General features: G+C 40.3%; 1 protein-coding gene across 3 annotated transcripts in view; it reads left to right on the top strand.

The window, feature by feature from the left end:
- PLPPR5 (phospholipid phosphatase related 5) overlaps positions 1-19,679 on the top strand; it is a 96,135-nt gene that overhangs the window by 24,156 nt on the left and 52,300 nt on the right. Inside the window, exons 1-2 of one of the 3 annotated variants that reach the window (XM_074961278.1) lie at positions 16,706-16,826; positions 17,880-18,068. In XM_074961278.1, coding sequence (XP_074817379.1) covers positions 17,880-18,068 — 189 coding nt within the window. In that variant the 5' untranslated portion in view covers positions 16,706-16,826. Of the gene's footprint in view, positions 1-16,705; positions 16,827-17,773; positions 18,069-19,679 lie in introns of those variants that run through there. The other 2 variants (XM_074961276.1, XM_074961277.1) reach the window with 2 other exon arrangements.

A 19,679-nucleotide genomic window follows, 5' to 3' on the forward strand; every position in this document is an offset into this window, starting at 1 on the left:
CTGGAAATGGCCCACCTTGATTATCACTTCAAAAGGTTTTCTCTCCCTCCACCCCACTCTCCTGCTAGTAATAGCTCATCTTAAGTGATCACTCTCTTTACAATGTGTATGATAAACACCCATTTTTTCATGGTCTGTGTGTATATAAATCTCCTCAGTGTATTTTCCACTTTATGCATTCGATGAAGTGAGCTGTAGCTCACGAAAGCTTATGCTCAAATAAATTGGTTAGTCTCTAAGGTGCCACAAGTACTCCTTTTCTTTTTGCGAATATATATACAGTTAGTTAATTAGTTATAGTTATCTATCTATCTATAGTTATACATATTGTTATATCCATATATACATTGTTACAGCCAAGAGAGGTCCAGTGGCTAGAGTGCTTGCTTGGGATTTGGCCAGCTTGGATTCAGTTCCTGTTCCATTACAGACTGCCCATGTGATCTTGGACAAGTCACCTAGTTTCTCAGTGCCTGTTTCCCATCTGCAAAATGGGGATAATAGTACCTCCCTACCTCACAGTGGTGTTGTGAGGAAAAATGCATTGATAATTGCAAGGTGCTCTGATATTGTAGTGATAGGCCCATAGATAGATATAGGGTAACATAATCTGTTGGAGAGAGACCATAACAACACACCAATCTGTTGGAGGGAGACCATAACAACACACCAAACAAAGAAGTCTTTCTGATGTGAAGGTTGTAACTGAAACAACCTTCTCTGTACAAGTTTCTAATCTCCTCTTTTCTTCTCCCAGCTACATTACTTTTCTCTTTTATCAGCACATTTTAAAAGTTACTTCTGTTTGGATGGTAAATGCCTTCATTGTCTTGTATTATTTCTGTCACATAATTTCAATGAGGTTTGTAACTTGGCAATTTATGTTCACTCCTTTCAGGTAATGTTTATGCTCTGCAGTGACATACATACACTGCAGATCCATTGGCTTTCCTTGGTTGTGTTATGTGGCACTGAGACAACATCAAGCTGCAAGGCTTCCAGACTGTCAAATCTCAAAGTGTTTGGAGATCCAAAAACTCTGTTAATGTCCTGATGCTATCTGTACAGTTTGCAACATAGAATCTACTACATAGAATCAGCATAGTCCAGCAGGTAGGGCTGTAGACAAAGGGTCACGAGGCCTAGATCTTATTCTAGAATCTCTGTGTGGGAATTTGGGAGAAAATCACCTAACCTTTTCATGCCTCTGTCACCTCATATGTAAAATGTGGCTAATGCGAATGACCTATTTTTGCTAAAGGCTTTGAGATGCATGGGTAAAAAACACTATTATAGAATATCTATACTCTACTTATAAATACTATGTTATTATTACTATTCATCATCAAAGGCCAGTGCATGTGTTAAACAGCTGTAACTTTCTTTTAAGCAACAGATAGGAGAAATATGTAATCTTTGAGCTCCTAGTGTAGAGCGGAATGGGCTGATGAAAAGGTTTGCCTTCAACATTTGTTCTGAAATCCCTGTTTCGCTTGTTTCATTTTTCCAGGAAAGGAAATTTATTCAATCACTGCCACGGAAGACATGATAGGGCATAAATCATATATTTACTTAGATTGTGGAGGGGTTTAGGAAAGGGCTAGTGGATGCAGATCAACCAGTCAAACCCCCTATGTGCAGCGGGAGGGCACAGGCACCCTGGGAGCTGCTGCAGCACTGAGGCTTCTGTTGTGGCCATGAAATAGCCCCTTGTTCCCCCAGTCTCTGGAGTCCTAACCCCTGTGCAAAGCTCATTTGGCTGGGCGGTGTATTAGGGGGAAGTTTTGTCCCCAAGAGCACACTAATAACTAAATGACTTGCCTGCAGCTTCATCCAGTTTTATTTCAACAGTTTATTCTACAACTAACCCAATCAGCGCGTAAATCTATCAGAAAATTTCCTTCCCTGAAAGGTGATGAACCAGTAATTTCTTATCTGCTAGAATACATCTGGAGACAAATACACATCACTTTATGTGATGGGTTACATGTCTTTTAGTGCCCCTTGGGGACTGGGGGGAACCTCATGCCCTGCCACACTCCACCCCAGGAATTTCCAAGGAGAAAATCCTACTGACTCAGTTAGCGGCTGGGGTTTGCAGGGTTAATTCCCAGCCAGAGTACACAGGCAGCTCAGGTAGTCACTCCCAGCTGGTTTTCAAGTAGATGCAGCTGAGGCTGTTTAAATCAAGCTGAGCTTATATAAGGATCTACTTCCTAAAGCCAGAGAAGAAAAGATGTGGGATTGGTCAGAAGTTAGATCAGGGAGCTCTGGAGATAAATAATCACTACTCTAGTTAGATTCTATTTTTAAGTTTACTCCAGGTAAAGCTGCACGGAAGGAAGGGAGATAGCACTCTTGTCACCATTTCACTAACCCATGATATTTTCATAGATAGTAGCTAGAATCAGGAGGAAAGGAAAGGCAGGTGCTTATACTGGTTTAAATTTAGGGCATACTAAAGAGAGTTGCTGGGGGTGCTACAAACTGGAATAAGAGCTCGCTCTTTCTGAAAGTTGGCTCCCAGGCCAAACTTTATGCTAGTGTAATACTCCTCTCTGTCTTGCTAGTATTTTCATATACCTGGTTATTTAGAAACTGGGAGGGAGGGAAGAATCAAAAGTAGACTTAAAGTACTCTGAAAAGGGACACTAAAACACTGTGAGGTTCCATGTTGTCAGAGCCCCAATCATGTCTTGTCCAAACTTTGTTGAATTTTTTTATTTGTAAACAATGAGGTTTTCTGTGGTTTTTTTTTTTAAATGCTAGCTTGTAAACTCCTTCTGATGTGGAAGACAAGTTGGGTTTTACTCTATGCTTCTAGAACAAAAGATGTTAATGCAAGTGCAAAGTTGAGAACTCACTCAGTCCTGCAATTCCAGAAGTTAAGGTTTCTTCTGTACTGCTGACTCAATCATTTTATACATCATAGGGACATTGATGTCTTAATAATCTAGGCAATAATATATTAAAGTTTACATTTCACAAGAAAAACATGAAAAGGAAATTCTAAATATGTGCATTAAGGCTCTGCTGAAGTTGTGACAAAATGTAACTTCAGAACTATCCTGTGTCTGATTATCCTCCAGTCAAACCGGTGCAAATCAGGAAGTTAGTGTGGGTGTACATAGCTAACAAACCAGTGTATGTCAGAGAAGAATCGGGTCTCTGACTTTAAGGTGCTTGATTTCTCAGTGTTAAGGTTATACTGATGTTAGGTTATGCAGTATAATTTTCCTGTGGCCTTTTGGGTGGTTTTTTTCTTAGGGAAAAATGAAAAAAATCCCAAACGGCATGTCTTCTGGAGCTTACAGGCTCTTCAGGCTTTGCTGATAAAGTTCAAAATACTTTGAACCAGCACTGTTGGGCTTGTAGAATATACATGCTCCACCAGCTTTACAAACAGAGCTCAAAAGTTCCTTATATGGCCCTGTAGCTGCAGTATTTTTGATGGCTTAATGCTCTACAGAATCAGGCCTGAAGAGTTTATGGAGCTCTTACCCTATTTGACTTTTGGGAGAGAACAAATGCATCTTTAATTGAGCCACCTGTAACTGAAACCTGCTTTATCTGTCATTGTCAATGGAGTCTGCTTTAACTCAGTTGCCATTTAATGAAGTACACATCCTTACAACACATATCCTTAAATTAACTGTCCATATCTGAGCGATCCTTAAATATCCCTCCTTAATTGAGGTGTCCTTAAATAGGGGCTTGTAGCACAGCTGTCCAAAGTGCCTTCTGGAAACATTCTAACTATTCCAAAGCACTTGCATAAAATTACTTGATTTAAAGCCCTAATACTCACTGTCACGGGCTTGGGGTTTACATGTTCAGGCCATTAAAAATACTGAACTGATACCGCTGAACAAGCCAAATATGAAGCTTCTAGCTTTCATCTGTTTTTGAGAAATATCCGTGCAAAATATCTGACTGGAATCTATAGTAAAACTATTTTTTCACCCCCACACTCATATATCTTTAAAAGCTGCTAAACTTATTTTTCTCTAATTCATATAATATAGGCTTGAATTTGGCCTTAACTTTGACAGTCACTGCTTGGAAAAACTGTAATATATGTGTCAAAATACTGATTTTTTTTTTAAAAATTATTATTTGTAAGTCAGATGGTAGATCTACATTCTATCTAAATTTCATGAAAATCTTACTTCTGTGCACTTGGGACATAGGTTTCTCAGAACAGAGCCCCACACGCTATTTCATCATGCTGATGAGATTACTCTTTTTTTCAGTTTTGATTTTGTGGATATTTTTTGGGTAGCCATAGAGTAATGGTTTGAGTTTGTTCCTCAAGACATCCTGACAGGATCTATATCTGTGCTTTTGGTTCTGCACTCTGCAGAGCATGTTATGCAATCGTTTCCCATTGAATCTTAAGTTTTCTCATAGATGAGCACCGAAATGACTTGAATAATTTACAGCTGACTCAACAGTATGAAGTCAGTCTTATTCTTTACTTTACCCTTTGGGCTTTTCAGTATTTATTTTCTGTCTAGGAAAGATGTTTAAAATTTACTGCTCAAAAAATTGTCACATCCTACCAGTTTCTTTTCCCTTTTTCCCCTGCTACCAGTACCTACATAACTGCTACCAGTGCCTATTAATTGTTTCATAAATCTGACCAGTGGGGAATTTCATGTAAGATACAGTAATGCGTCCCAACAAAGCAAGTGAGCAGCAGCTAATTTATCAGTGACATTGGTAAATAAACAAGGAAGTGAACAGAAAAGCCTATTAGTATGAAGCTCTGTTATAAATACCTATCACTGCCATGCATTGGTTGCCTTTAAACAGCTTAACAACAGGACTGGATAAAAAAAATGATTATTTTATCCAATTGAAAATACAAGGAAATACAAGAATTTAGGGAAAATCCTACTTATTTTTTCTCTCTCTTACATACACACACGCGCGCGCGCGCACTTACTTTAGCTGGGTAGAGCCTTTATTTCAAATGAACGGTGACACCTCCAGTGCCCCTTATCACCTTGCTGGATCATTGGTTCAATTCTGACTTAGGGGAAGCATACTGCCTTTTGAATCTCCAACAGCGCTTCCTGTAGCATATGAGTTTTTTGTAAGCATCTTTCAACCAAATGCTAACTTGACCCAACCATATTTGGCTTATGAGTTCTGATGGGTTCACAGCCCAGAAGGCAGAAGAAAGATGCAGAGGACGATCTTGTGACACATGAAGAAATGATGAACAGCTCAGGTGGATCACATGACTGATTTAATTGCAAATCTGTGCACCAAAGGAGTTTTATTGCTGGGCCTTGAAAATCTTATTTGGATCTGATATGTGGAACATTTAATAAGTAGCACTCAGAGACAAATACATTCTTAGGAATTGAATATTTTTCCCACATTGCAATCATTCCTCCTCTTGAGATGAAAGCAATAGCCATAACCTGTTTTATTTTAACCCAAGCCTTTTGTACAACACTGCCATATTCTGATGCTGTAGTAATCACTTAGATTGCTTTGTGGATTGCATTATTTAAACTTATTGCTGGATAAACTTGTTTGTTAAAAAGGAGAACGATTCACTACTAATTTCAATTTATTTTGGTAGAGTTGTATTTAAAAAGTTATTTAAGGCAATCAGTCTTCTGTTAGTAATTGCTAGATAGGAACAATACATTATTAGAAAACAAAGCCATATCTAACGGTGTTTGAGATTTCAATTTTAGAAGTAGCAACAAATTATTTTTGGCAATGAACTGAAAAATTAAGCTTCCAAGCACATCTAATATGGAGATAAATATCAAAGAAGAAGATTTCGGCACTAATCATTCACTGAGAGCAATGCAACTATAAGAGGAAAAGAACTGATGATGATGAAAAATGGTAATTGTGCTAATCACTTTTTTTTTAATGTCCTCTCCTGACAAGAAAAGCACTGGAAGACTGTCACTTTTTCGAAAATGGAAAAGACCAACAAAGCAAAATCATTCAATGAATGCTCTTTATTTGTAGAGCAATTGTCCGAAGCAATTTTCCAGCTTGGCTTTTGTAAGCTAGTTTAACCCGAGTAAGCAATAATCGTTTAAAAAATTTAAAGATTTGCTGAACAGTAGAGAACAAGCTGTGAATAACTGATGCATGTGAGACTCGCGAAAGGGGTAATCCTCTCTCAAATATAGTCAGCAGTGAGCTAACTGCCATTCAGTGTTTCTCCTGAACTACTGGTGGATTTTCAAGAGGAAAACAATTGAAGTAGTTCATACCAATGGAACCAGCATTGAGTCTCTCCCCTCCCAGTGCCTTTTTCCAAGGGAATTGGGCAAAACAAAAGGAGGCACCAATGACAGCATGACTCCCTCAGGAGCTATGCTGCCAGGGGAAGCAGAATTCCAGGGGCCAATACCTCCTTAACACCCCTGGATTCTAGTTTTCCAGGTTTTGACCCTCCCTAGCCCCTCGTCCCACTGTGACTCTTCAACCATTATGCATTGAGAGGAGCTTAGTGAGGAAACTTCATGATGAGGTGTACCTGAGTAGTAGTTACCTCACTTGATAGTTCTCCCAGGGAGGGGGAAACTGAGCCCCTTACCACACTGATATGAAAAAACTCTAACTTCCTTCTCTCTGTGAGCCATGCACTCCTGATGTAACTTCTTGATATTTCTAGTAAAGTAATGATGGAAGGTTTTGTCCTTCTAACAGTACTTGTGGCTTATAAATCTGCTTACTTTGTATTTCTTTAAAACACCCAGGTTGTGAATATTTCTCCTGGACGCACAGAAACAGAGTGACCGGTTTAGCTGAAAGCACCTATTCAAGACATTATATAAATTTGGCATTAAGTAAAAACTACTGACAGTGGATTTAAATTGCTGTATAGAAACAATGATGAACATTTCTCATTCTAAGCCTCTCTACCTTTAAGAGAAGGGTATCCGGCAAGAATTCCCCAGTGTCCCCATTATCATCACTGTTGTCTCTGGAGCTGCTAGCTACAAAGTCAAAAGAGCAAAATTAAGTATAGGATGCATGAACACAATGAGACCTTATGTACAGATATATGCATCTATTACAGACCCACAGCTAATGCACTATAACTGATTTTCTTAAGCTTATTACTGAGTTTGGCATCACTGTATATCTATATGCAAGGTCAGTTGGGACAAATCTGAGATCATGTCCATTCCTTCTGGCTGTCGCTCTTTGCTAACTGGAATTTTAAATGTTGCTGGATAGAAATTCACCACTCAGCAGATCAGATTAGTAAGGCAAAACACCTATAAACAGTGATCAGTTACTCGCAAGTGGGAAGCTTATTGTAGGAGAGTCTTGTGGTGTCGTCCCAATCAGTTCATGGCTTCCCTAAGTTTTTGTTACACTGGCTATATATAATTTTTTTTTTATCTTTTCTTATACATATGTATTAGCCTTTAATTTCCTTATTAACTCTCCTTTCCTGTCAGTACAGGTTTTCTGCAAATTCAAACCAGTCTTTTCTAGCCTTCTGATTTGGTTTATCTTCTGTTTTCTTGGAAACAGGATTATTCTGCATTTTCTTACATATGCACAATTCTGCGTATGCTAAGCTGTTAAGCCATTAGATCAGAGCATGCTCTGTCAGGCCTGAATGTGCCTTCACTCCCAACAAATGTGTTCCTAATGAAATTAAATAACTGGACATTAGGATGTCTAACAAGCTAAATAATTTGGTTAAATCCAATTTGGTTCCTCTCCTAGTTACTATAAAGACAGTCCTCAGCATGCTGGAAACCAACAATGACTTTATGGAACAAGGCTAAGACCATGAAAATATATGGCCTCCCTAGACATTTATATCTTTTTAGCAAACTGCCCATTGAATTTTCCAAAGGTTATTTCATGAAGGCTTAACAAGGAGGACATGGTTCTGCAGTCTTTATGTATGATATTCAGGTCTCACACTTATTTTAATGTATAAATAGCTAAAAGAACAGAGTTCTTATGAGACAAAGACTAATAAATAAAAATATCATTTTAAAATGCTTCTACCTGTGAGAGGGTTGTATTTTAAATGTACAAGTCTCCCACATAGCTTTTATTTTGAAACAAATGATTCTATGATAGTGGGTTAAAAAATGATCTTCTTTGTTGGGTTTATGTAGGCAAAAATTGCATGATGCTACTGATCCTTCCAAAGTGAATAGAAAACCATACAAGCAAGCTCTACCAGCTTCTTATGGACACACTGGAGTGTGAAGAAGTTTTAGCTGTGACCATCAAAAATAAATAACCATAGTTCCTTTTATTGTCAAATTGCAATTTCTCCATGATATATTGGTATATAGGAAGGAACAATAACCATTCCCTATTCAGCTAAGAACATAAGAAAAAAAACATAAGAACAGCCATACTGGGACAGACCAATGGTTCATCTAGCCTAGTATCCTGTCTTCTGCCAGTGGCCAATGCCAGATGCTTCAGAGGGCATGAACAGAACAGGCAGTCATCAACTGATCCATCCCCTGTCATCTATTCCTAGCTTCTGGCAAAAAGAGGCTAAGGACACTCAGAGTATGATGTTGCATCCCTGCCCATCCCAGCTAATAGCCATTGATGGACCTATCTTGTATGAACTTATCGAGTTCTTTTTTTAACCTAGTTATAATTTTGAACTTTACAACATCCCCTGGCAAGGAGTTTCTGTGAATGACTAACCACTGAGTAAGAACATAATCGCTACACAGAGGTGCCTAGATGGGCTGAGAACTTTCTCAGTTAAGATCAGCATAGATTTTCAAGTGGATAAAGGGCTAAGCTTGTTACCTTGATGTGATGACAGATACAGTGCATTTATGATCATCTTTATAATAGCTATATAAGATGTTTAAATAATTATTGTATTAATTAGTCTCGTTTATTTATTGTGAATGAACTGCAAATACAACTCTTTTTAGGAGAAGAACAGTTAGATCAATAGCAACATTACCAGATCCAAATTGGTGAAATGACTTACATAACATATAAAGGGAGTTTCATGAATTTGAACATAGACCTTTATGCATTGTGCAAATATCCCAACTAATTTTGGAATGTGTATAAAACCTAGGCATTTAGATATGTATCATGTAATGTGTATATAGTGCAGGTCAGAGTAATTTTTCAGTTACATGCTGCAGTATTAAGGCAGAACTCTGCTTATATTAGCTATTGTTTCAGCCCACAGCATTCCATGCTAATATTCCCTGGCCATTATTTCTTTCCCTAAGGAAATGCTATTCAATGACTATATATTCTAGGCTGATGAGACTTGGAAGCTTGTTCTTAATTACTGAAGTTGCACATGCAATTTTTATCTAACCAGTAGTGCCAAAAAGTGAGCTAAAGTTTGCCAAATGCAGAGTAATTTACAATCTTAAACTCAGTTACGTATTATGTGATAGTAATGGAATGCCATCTACCAGCGATGACAATAACTTTATAGCAGTGGCAATAATTTTCTAATTTAATTTATAGTTTTTACATCAGATAACATTACCATTATGACACTCAAATATTCAAGTTACATGAGTATTCTGATTTCTGGGAAATAGTTTAAACTACTAGACATAAAACGCTGACTTATACATTGACTAAAAATCCTGTTCTTTTTCTTATAGTAAGAGTTTAACAGTGGGTATGCAACTACAGGCTGTAAATTTTTTGGAAGATGTACAGCCCCAATATATAATGCCCGTTCTGCTTTTCCAAATGTATTGTTCTACCCTGCTGAGAACTTGCACACAACAATACTTTTCATTTCCACTTTCATCTGAGGATAGCAAATCGCTTTACAAAAATTAATCACTTTTGCCATGTGCATCATGGCTAAACACTTGATGTGCAGTGACTGCTACTCATTATATCAAACTCCAATCACTTCTCTGTTACCCTGTCCTCCTTCCCATTTGTTTTACTTCCTGCTGCAGTATCTCTTCATATGCTTAGATTGTAAAACCCTGTAAGCTTTTTGGGGAAGAGTGAGTTTTGTTGTTTCACATATGCTGTGTCTAGCATAATGGGACCTTTAAGAGCTACTGCAATACCAATAATACTAATTATTTGTCTCGTCATCACTAAGTGATTCATAAATTCTGTTATTCCCATTTCACAGATGAACTGATGGAGAGTTGGGAAATTTAGTAACTTGTCTAAGACCACACATTCAGCTGGGAACAGAACCACAAACTGTTGATCCTCTGTCATATGCTCCACTCCTAGAACATATTCTTCCTTATATCTTCCTAATTAAGGATGTGATTCCTCAAGTACAGGTGTTTTGTAAATAAGAGCCCAATCCAATTCCCAGTGAAAACAGCAGTAGTTTTTTCACGGACACAAGCAGGGTTTAAATTCAGCCAGAGCTGTCGGGAGCAGAACTCTGGTAAATATTCCTTTACTTCAGCCTGATGCCGTTGTGGTTCTCAACGGGATGGGGAGGAGGGTGTCTGTGGCCCTTGGGGAGCCATGAGCCAGCTTCAGGGAGTCAGTGGGGCCCTGCAACTGAAGCCCAGAGCCCTGGTGTACCCCTCCGTGGGGCAGAAGCCCTGAGCCATGACACCACAGGTGGAGAAGGGGTGGAGGGGCATGGTGGGATCCTGGAAGTATTCTATGAGAAGTTAAGCCCTGGACAGACGTGGGAGTTGGTTTGGGCTGTAGGTCAGTGGAACTACTCATGTGAGTATAGTTATTCATCTGCATAAGTATTTACTGGATGAAGCCTTAAATCAGACCTAGATAGGATCTGCCAACTTCCCCCACTGAAGAATTCAAAATACGCTGTTGGTTAACTCTTAAAGGTGTCTCGGTTATTGAACATGGGAGAGAGAACTGTACGTTTTACTTCTGAAGAGTGTAAATTGCAGCTGGCTTTTTGTTACAAGTGAAAAACAATTAGGAAGTCACATACCAAGAAAGTCACACTGTTTGTGTTGAGTAGAGAGACAAGACTGGAATTACAAGGGGGCTGCAGGTTTTGTATTGGTGCATTAACAGAGCTGTGTGGAGGAAGCATGCACAATGTCTACCTGCACTATGCCTGGCTGTTGTCAAAGCTATTACTTCCTCAGCTTCATTTACATCAGATTCACCCACATGTTTAAAAGAAAACAACACAACCCACAATCAGTATTTTCTTCATATTCCACTACAGCTAAAATAATCAGATATCACAATTCATACAGGATACGGCCTTCATTTTCAGAGGACTATCAGTACCACTCCTCTTTAATTTCTAATGTAATCCCCATCAGAATCACTTTGTGTTCCAAGCCCCAGGAAGATTTGTCTAAAAATAAACATTCATCCTGCTATTTGCAGGAATTCCTGACTTGATCCCCTCTGATAAATTAGGGGCTCTTATCAGTTATTTTTTCCGTCTCGTGCCAGAGCAAAGGAACCTCCACAGATTGTGTGCTTTACCTTTTTTCTTGTGCCATACTAACAAGAAATATTCCTACAGAAGGACTGGCTTTGCGTAGCATGGAAATGTGGCACTGGAACAGCAATAGGGTTGGCAGATTCTGTCACTTTGGTAAAGAAAGTGCTAAACAGGAGAATATATTTAGAAAATGGGGGGAAATTATTCTTCCAAACACCCATACATAGCTCTAATTGCAGTTGAGGGGAATTGTGAGGAATATTACCCCTCTGCATGGGTCCCACAAGGCCTATGCAACTCAAGGCTTCAGTGGTGTGTAGATTTTATATAAGTCCTCCTGTACAAGGGTGAAAATCACCTTGTGTGAGTATAACCATGGGTAGAATTGGGCCCTGATATTTCTTTGTTTTTAACAGGAATGGGATGGGAGACAGAAGGTCTCCTACAGCAAGATACACTATCCTTCCCATCCTGAGCAGGTTCCTACACCCTTCCCTGAATGTTTGTGGCACCAATGTCAATGCAGTGAGTTCAAATATACACCAGTGTAGCTGAGGGAAAGAATTTGGACTAATAGATTTAATAACATAGCAGTAAATATGTGAGTAAGGACCTTACCTAACGTCCTGTGAAGGATACTGAGTTGGATGTAGTTACAGTAGCTTGTTCATCCTTTCTGACTCACCAGATTTCATTTCAGTAAGTTATTGGCTTTGTTTCTTTCCCACCTTTTTGTAGGGATAATATGTTTTGCATTGGGAAATATTGTCAGAAACTATGTGAGGCACCTGAAGGTAAATGGATTTAAGTCTTTGAATGGAACAGTGTCCTCAGTCTGAAGGTCACTATTTCAAAATATTACAAGAGAGTGAAGCTTCAGCTCTATTTATGGAAACAAACAAGAATCCATAAGGCCCTTCACTGGAAATATTTCACTGAAATTAATGAGACTATTCCGGAATAAGATACTCTTTGACATAGGTTTTGCCACCCACTTTTTATCTGTGATTAGATGGGCAATTTGACCAATTCACTTTTTTATGCTATTTGCAGCACCTGGTGAAACTGTTGGCCCTTGGCCTTTCTCTGCCAAACTGCCACTGCATGTTATTAGTATAAATCAAAGGAATGCTGTAAGTAGAGAATATATTTAGCAGATTGCATTAATCATTGGGGATTGTGTCCTTGGTCATGCATTTGTTTATTAAATCAAACATTTGCATATTTAACTGCTTAGCCAATAAATATTACATCCCATAATATAATGTGTAGCTGTGGTTTTACTTGATCAGCCAACAGTGTATTCACAGAATAAAGCTAATTCTGTACAAGATGTTTGTTTGTATGCACAAATGGGGAGTGTTTATGAATATGAAAACCCAAACATTTGGCATTATTGGATTCTTGCAGAGTCTGATGCTGTATTCCAAAAGGAATCCCCAAGCATTTTTGTAAACTTTGCCATATCGCATAGTTTCCTACTACATTGAAACATTCATAGTTCTAGAGATAAACCATAGCAAACACTCTTCTAGAACTTTTGGTTAAATTTCAGATACTAGATCAAATCACTCGGCCTTAACCTGCCACTTTTACTCATGTGAGTAATCCTTGCTCATGCAGATAATCTCATTGTCAACACTACAACTTCTTCTTTGTGGACTAAGGTGACCCTGCACTTTGGTTTATAGCAACTTCTAGAGGGCCTAATGAGAGGAAGAAACAGATTAATGGAAGATCTTATTGTGCTAGGATTCTAGAACACTTTTTTTTTTCTTCAATTACATTTTTAAAAAATAAGTTACTATATATTTGTGTCTGTTAAGTACAACACTGGATTTTGTTAGTCAAACAGTCAAAGATATTTGGACTTTGCTCCTTGTTTCACAATATACCAAATATTCTGGACTGTTCAAGCAACTATTTCACAGTATGCAAATACATTTTACAAGTTACTTTTTTTTAAGTGGCATGTTGATTTGTTTTGAAACAATGGAATTGTGGGGGGCCAATTCTGAGATACCCTGTGCTCCTAGGATGGTAAACATCGGTCCTCAACTCCAGGATGATTTCAATGGGAGTTGAATACTTATTAAACCACAAGAATGTCCCTGTATATTAATAGTGGACTCTAGTACTCCTCCAGAACTCAGTGGTAGCTGCTGCTGCTGGAGTCTTATACTTTTCCAGCTTGTTGACTGGCAAGAAGCAAGCATAAAATAAGTAATCTGAGTGATTTTAATCAGAAATGTATTTCTTTCATTTTTAAGATGCTTCTGATTTAACAGAACACACTCAACAGGCATGAATATCTATAATTCTGTAGTCTTGCCGTGGGGTTTTTGATTGTGTTTACTGCCATAGTTCAGGTTGTTTGTCACCATTTATATTATAAAATTCTTAAAACATTATTTATAACAGCCATAAATATTCATTCAAGTCTGAAACTTTGCTTTCAAAATCTGTTTAAAAGTTATTTTATGTTTTTATACTTTTTTGCATAAAAATGTTTTAAAGGGTGGCTTTTAAATTATGAATAAAAAGGGGTGAGGGACATTATCCCTTGGTTCTGGAGGCTTGCTTATCCTCTTGTAATTTAAAATATGCATCCATTTTAAAATTGATTTTGGCTTGTCAAAGATGCAGGATTGATAGTCCTACAGAACCAAATCCTCTAAGGATTCTCAGAATAGTTATAGCAAGGGCAGCAGCTGCACAAGTCTTGTTACACTTTTTTCAAAATATTATTCTGTATTGGGTCAGATCCTGCATCAGGATTCTGATACTAAGAACCACAAGCAATTGTGGCTGTGAATATTCCATTTAAACATGTACAATTTTTCACTGGTATTCCACTAATAAAATTTGCTCAGATCATGCACAATTATTCTCAATGAAAAACAAAATGTATAGATTTTTCTATATAATTTCTCCACTTTTTGGAATCATAACCCCCCATGGAAGAGCTATCATAGTGACAATGATTGTAAACGCCAATTTGACTTTAGGGGCACGGGATCAGACTCTAGCTCGGTAAACCTATTAGTAAATTACTTATCCATTTGATAATATTTCCATTAAAATCCCGGTTTTCTTGGTTGGAGTGGGTGGCTCATTCTTCATTTTCCATTCGGACCTTGGTTTTTCTACTGAGATAATCAACAGGGTGCTAATTGTGTAATGGTGTTTTTTGAGATTTAGTGGGGACTAGGTTTTGTGATGTACTGGGAACTCAAATGAAAAATGTATAGGAATTAATATGCTGAATCACATCTAGTCCAGTCTGCTGTACAATATATTTAAATGTTTCTGGAAGCCACATACTTTAGAGTGCCCAGCTAAGATTTGACAGCATTATAGAGCAAAAGAAAAACAAGAGTAAAGTCTCTTAATTGTAAGCTTTTAATAATTTCTTTAAAGGCCCTATGTTGAACTTAAAAACAGCAGATAATACATTAATCACTCATATTAACAATGAAGACCCAGCAGCTATAGCTTGCTTGTTCTTTCCCCAACATGCATCACTTTTTTGCTACTGATGACCCTCTGTACAAGCTTCAAACAGGCTCATTTTATCCGCACAAGAAAGACCATTTCCTGCCCATTAATGTGTGTGTGCAATGGCAGTTCTGTTTGCATATCCAGGAGGAGAATTTGCCACACAGCAGGTATTCCAGAATGTAGGATGTTCACATACGTTCCATTAACTAGAAATTAAAAAGATAACATTCTCTTAGTGATTTTGTCCTGCTCCAATACACATTCGCTGAAATAAATATTCAGTTACTTTAAAATTAGTACCCCCAACAAGCAACAATTTTACATTAGTAAAAGACCAAAATCCTTGTTACACAGCACTACACCATATGCTCATATATTAAACATCAAATGTTGCCACTTTTCCTGTAGCACTCCCAGTGAAATACAGAGGAAGCTATGGGCCTGAACTGATGCCTATCAGTGGGAGTCTTTCCACTGAGTTCAAAGGGCATTGGATCAGGCCCTGTAACAATAGTTATGCATATTTTTAGCTAACTAACAATGCACTTAACATTGAGCGATTTTGACACAGATAGGTAGGTCACTTTCAGTGACTCCTGGCAGCTGCACTAAGGAAAATAAAACTATTTTTGGGCAGAGCAGAGTTCACCACTAGATGTCTCACTGCATATTAACAGTTTAACAAACTAATGAAATCTGATAAATACAAATGAATTCTTTTAAGGCCTCTTTTGGAGAATAAGTTCAAAATGAACAAAAATATGCATCCGATGAAGTGAGCTGTAGCTCACGAAAGCTTATGCTCAAATTGGTTAGTCTCTACGGTGCCACAAGTACTCCTTTTCTTTTTTTAAAAATAGACTTGGTTTGCTCCACAGCTATAAAGAACATATTCTTTCATGCAGTAGTTAGAAATGAGTGCATGTAGATGAACATCATCTTACAAGACCATGATAATACCAAGTTAATGCTCCTGAACCCGGGAAGTAAACCAATTTTTCAAGTCTCAAGTACAGCCAGTAGGAAAACACTCATATACTGCATGAACAGAGAAAGCAAATCTGGTTCACAACTGAGATCAGACTTACTGATTGCAGTAACAAAGCCAAGTAAAGTTTTAAATGAAGTTAAGGTTAGCAGTGTGGCCTTGTAAAAGACCGTTTGAGCTTTTTGACTACAGTCTCTGGCTTTTGTCCTTTTGGGGCACAACCTTAAAGTTACTTATCTGTATTTGTTTCTGAGTTCTGATCTCAGAGCATAACTTTTTGAAGAATATATTAGTATATCTGTAAAAGAATTTACCATTTTTTATTTACTCATTTAAAAATGCAAGCTTTTTAAAGATAAGACTCCTTTTCCCATTTATATTGTAAGTGTGATTTCCCCAAAGGATGAAGTATTTATTTGTTTTATTTTACCAAAGTTAAATATACATTGTCCTCTTTCAGGTAAGATCCAATTCATGTGCTGTAGCAGCTTATATAAAGGATATATACATATAAAGCATTTAAAAATAACACAAAAAGAACGAGGAGGCACCATAGAGATTAACAATAACACAGTAAAAGCATTTAACCATTATACTGCTGTAAGATAGCATTGTTATAGTACTATTGAGAAGTATATTGTGGTTTCTGAGAATTTATTAGAAATTTAAACATTCTTAATGCCCATCTGACTAAATATTTGTTTGAGGAATGAAGTTGTTTTCATATAAGAAGCAGAGCACAGAAAGTGTGTGCTTCGGGTCTGATCAGAGAGCCTCACTAAAGACAACGGAAAGACGGCTGCCGACTTCAGTGGGTTTGGGATAAGCCTCTTATAGTCCAACCTTGTTAACTAAATTAAAGTTCGATAAGCCTGGCGGTGAAACAGGCTCTGGGGAGCTCTCAGTCCATTCTGCTGCTGTCCCTCCCTCTCATTGCTCACTGGAGTGCTCCAGGTGAGACTCTCTCAAGGGTCCTCTAGGGAGCTGCCCGCTGATCGCGCGCTGCACCTAGCGTTGGCACTAAAGAGGCAGCATCAATGTGCTTGTCTTGCAAACAAACTGCAATAGGGCAGAGTTTTGGGCAGGGTTTGGGGGGCGGGGAGGGCTAAACTCCCTGGAATCCCCGTGCAGCGTTTTGGAAAGCGAGGTTAAAGCAGATGATGAGCAAGAGGAGTCTGACAGCGTGCGTTTCTCACGGGCTGCTGTGGAGGAGAGCTCTGCACCGCCAAGTCTAGCAAGCAGCTAGCGCGGAGGAGGCGGCGGCGGGGGCTGTGCGCAAGGCTGCTCAGCACGGGCAATTATTGCTCCAGCTGTTTGGACAAAGACACAAAATCCTAAGGGTGGCGGATTTGGCAGCCCAGGAGCGGCGGCTGCATTGCCTGCCCGGAGCCGGGCTCGTGCGGACTGAGCTGGCGGACTCGGAGTGACTGTGGGATTCCCTCCCGCCCGCGGGAGGCTGGCGCTGGGCAGAGGCGTCAGGCACCTGCCCGGGGGCGGGCTTGGCTCGAACGCTGCGGCCCCAGCGCCACTGGAGGGGAACCCTCGGATCCGCTTCTCAGCCGGGCTCCCCGCTCCGGCGGCCACGGGCTGCTCCCGGGAGGGGACCCGCCTCCCCCTGCACGTGCCCGGACGGAGCTGGCGCGGCTGCCCGGGTCTAGCCGCCGCCTGTTCCCCCAGTGCACGAGCCTGTGCCCGGGCGCAGCCGCCTGAGAGGAGCAGCCCATGGGCACGGGCTTGTGCCCGGGCCGTGCTGGTGCAGCTGCCCGGCGTTAGCCCATGGGCCGAGCCGCTGCCCGCGACTAACCAGCCTCCTGCGCTGCCCATGTGCTCCAGCCTGCGCCCGGGCGCCGCCGCCGCTGCTGCTGGCTGGGACTAGCCGCCTCCTCCCCCGGTGGATGCCGCCGGGGAGCGAGCGGAGCGCGCAGGCGGGGAGGGGGGCTGCCGCGGCCGCCGGAGCCGGAGTGCCTGCCAGTGCCCTCTGCGCTCACCAGCATGCTTTACTTCCAGATGGTGATCATGGCAGGGACCGTGATGCTGGCTTATTACTTCGAGTACACGGACACCTTCACGGTCAACGTGCAGGGCTTCTTCTGCTACGAGGGCTCCTATCGCAAGCCCTACCCGGGCCCGGAGGACAGCAGCGCCGTGCCCCCGGCGCTCCTCTACGCGCTGGCCGCAGGGGTCCCGGTGCTGGTGGTAAGCAAGAGCCGCTTCTCTCCTCCCCTCCCCTTCTCCAGTCAGGCTGCGCTGCCCAGCCAGCGCCCGCGAGTGAGTGAGCGGGTTGGCAAGGCACCCTCCGAGCCCGGGGACCCTGCTGAGAGGCAGCTGCGGGCTTTGGTGCAGGGCGAGGGCTTGGCGGAGGATCAGAATAACGGGGTATTTCCTTGGTTAGTATGAATCAGCAGCCACCATTTGCCGTGGCTGAGAGCAGGAGAGAGCCGATTTCTTGGGGGGACCAATGGGGGGGGGTCTTTCCCCTTCAGTCTCTTCTAGGAAGGGGCCTGCTGCTTTCCCAGATACCCATGTGTTTGGGCTGCAAGTTACCCCATCAGTGGCAATGGAAACCAGGGGCAACAAAGCCCCCCAACCTCCCCCCACCCCCAACGCCCGGGGCCATTTCCTAATGTCTGCAGGGGACTCCTCCGAAGTTCATTTTTATCATGGATGTCTTAACCTGCCCCTTTCCGTTTGAAACCACAAATCGATTTCTTTCAAGAAAAAAAAAGTGTATGTGCTTATTTATTGTTTTCAAAGCATGTGGGTTAGTCACCGATCAGTGGGCTATATTCGGGGAGCCTATGCTGCTAACGTCCACAAGCCAATATTTCAGCTACTAGTCATCAAAAGCTATATTTCTGTGCATTCATTTTCTGAAAGTAAGTTGATATGCAAACTGGACTAGACAGTGCTCCCTTTAGTGCACTGGGTAGGTGGGAAATAAACCTGTGCACTTGTTACTTTGGTGTGAGCTTCTGTAAATAAGGTTTATGTAAGGTTAATTTCAGTGGTTTTCTTTGTTTAGAAGCATGCAAATGGAACCATAATAAAACATCTGCCTTTAAGTTGATGAATGTACAAGTTGTAATGTGAGATGACAGGGACATTGGCTTCATATAATAATCCCTGATCATTCTGTGGAGGAAAGAGTCAGAGGATCAGCCAGGGGAGTATTTAACCATTTGGGATGGCGGGGCACACAGGCACGCGCTGCTGTTGTTTCCACAACACTAAAGACCAGAAGGAGCTTGATAGGCAAGAAAAAGAGCTCTCCAGATTGAAATTATTTATTTTACACATATATTCCCCTTCAGCAAGTTATCTTTAAAACACAATTGCTTTCTCATCAACCAGGTTCTGTCAGTAATCTCTCAAATCTAATTTCATCATGCCCCTGTATCACCATGATGTTTCTGATTGTGTCAGATCCTCCAACACAAAACCTTAGGGCCAAATTCTGCCCTCATATTGAAGTCATTGGGGTTGGATGGGTGTAATTATGATGGATTTGGTCCTTGTTTTCTAGGGTTGAAATTGCACCCTCTGGTAGTATGTGTTGTGGAGGTTTTTAGTCCAGGATTCATTTTGATTTTAACAAGTGTTACTAAAACAACCAATTCTGTCATTTTTTTTAGGTTGTAGAAAAAAACGTTTTGTATGTCTGGACTATTCTTTTGCTGTTTTCAATGCCCAAATGTCTGTTTTGTTGTGTTTTGTTTTAAACTTTAAGTTTTGCAACAATTTGATGTCTCCTGGGGTTATAGTAGGATTTGCTATAGCCAAGATGGTAGTGACCAAAAATTATTAATG

The sequence above is a fragment of the Natator depressus genome, chromosome 8, assembly GCF_965152275.1.
Source record: "Natator depressus isolate rNatDep1 chromosome 8, rNatDep2.hap1, whole genome shotgun sequence".
Lineage (NCBI taxonomy): Eukaryota > Metazoa > Chordata > Testudines > Cheloniidae > Natator > Natator depressus.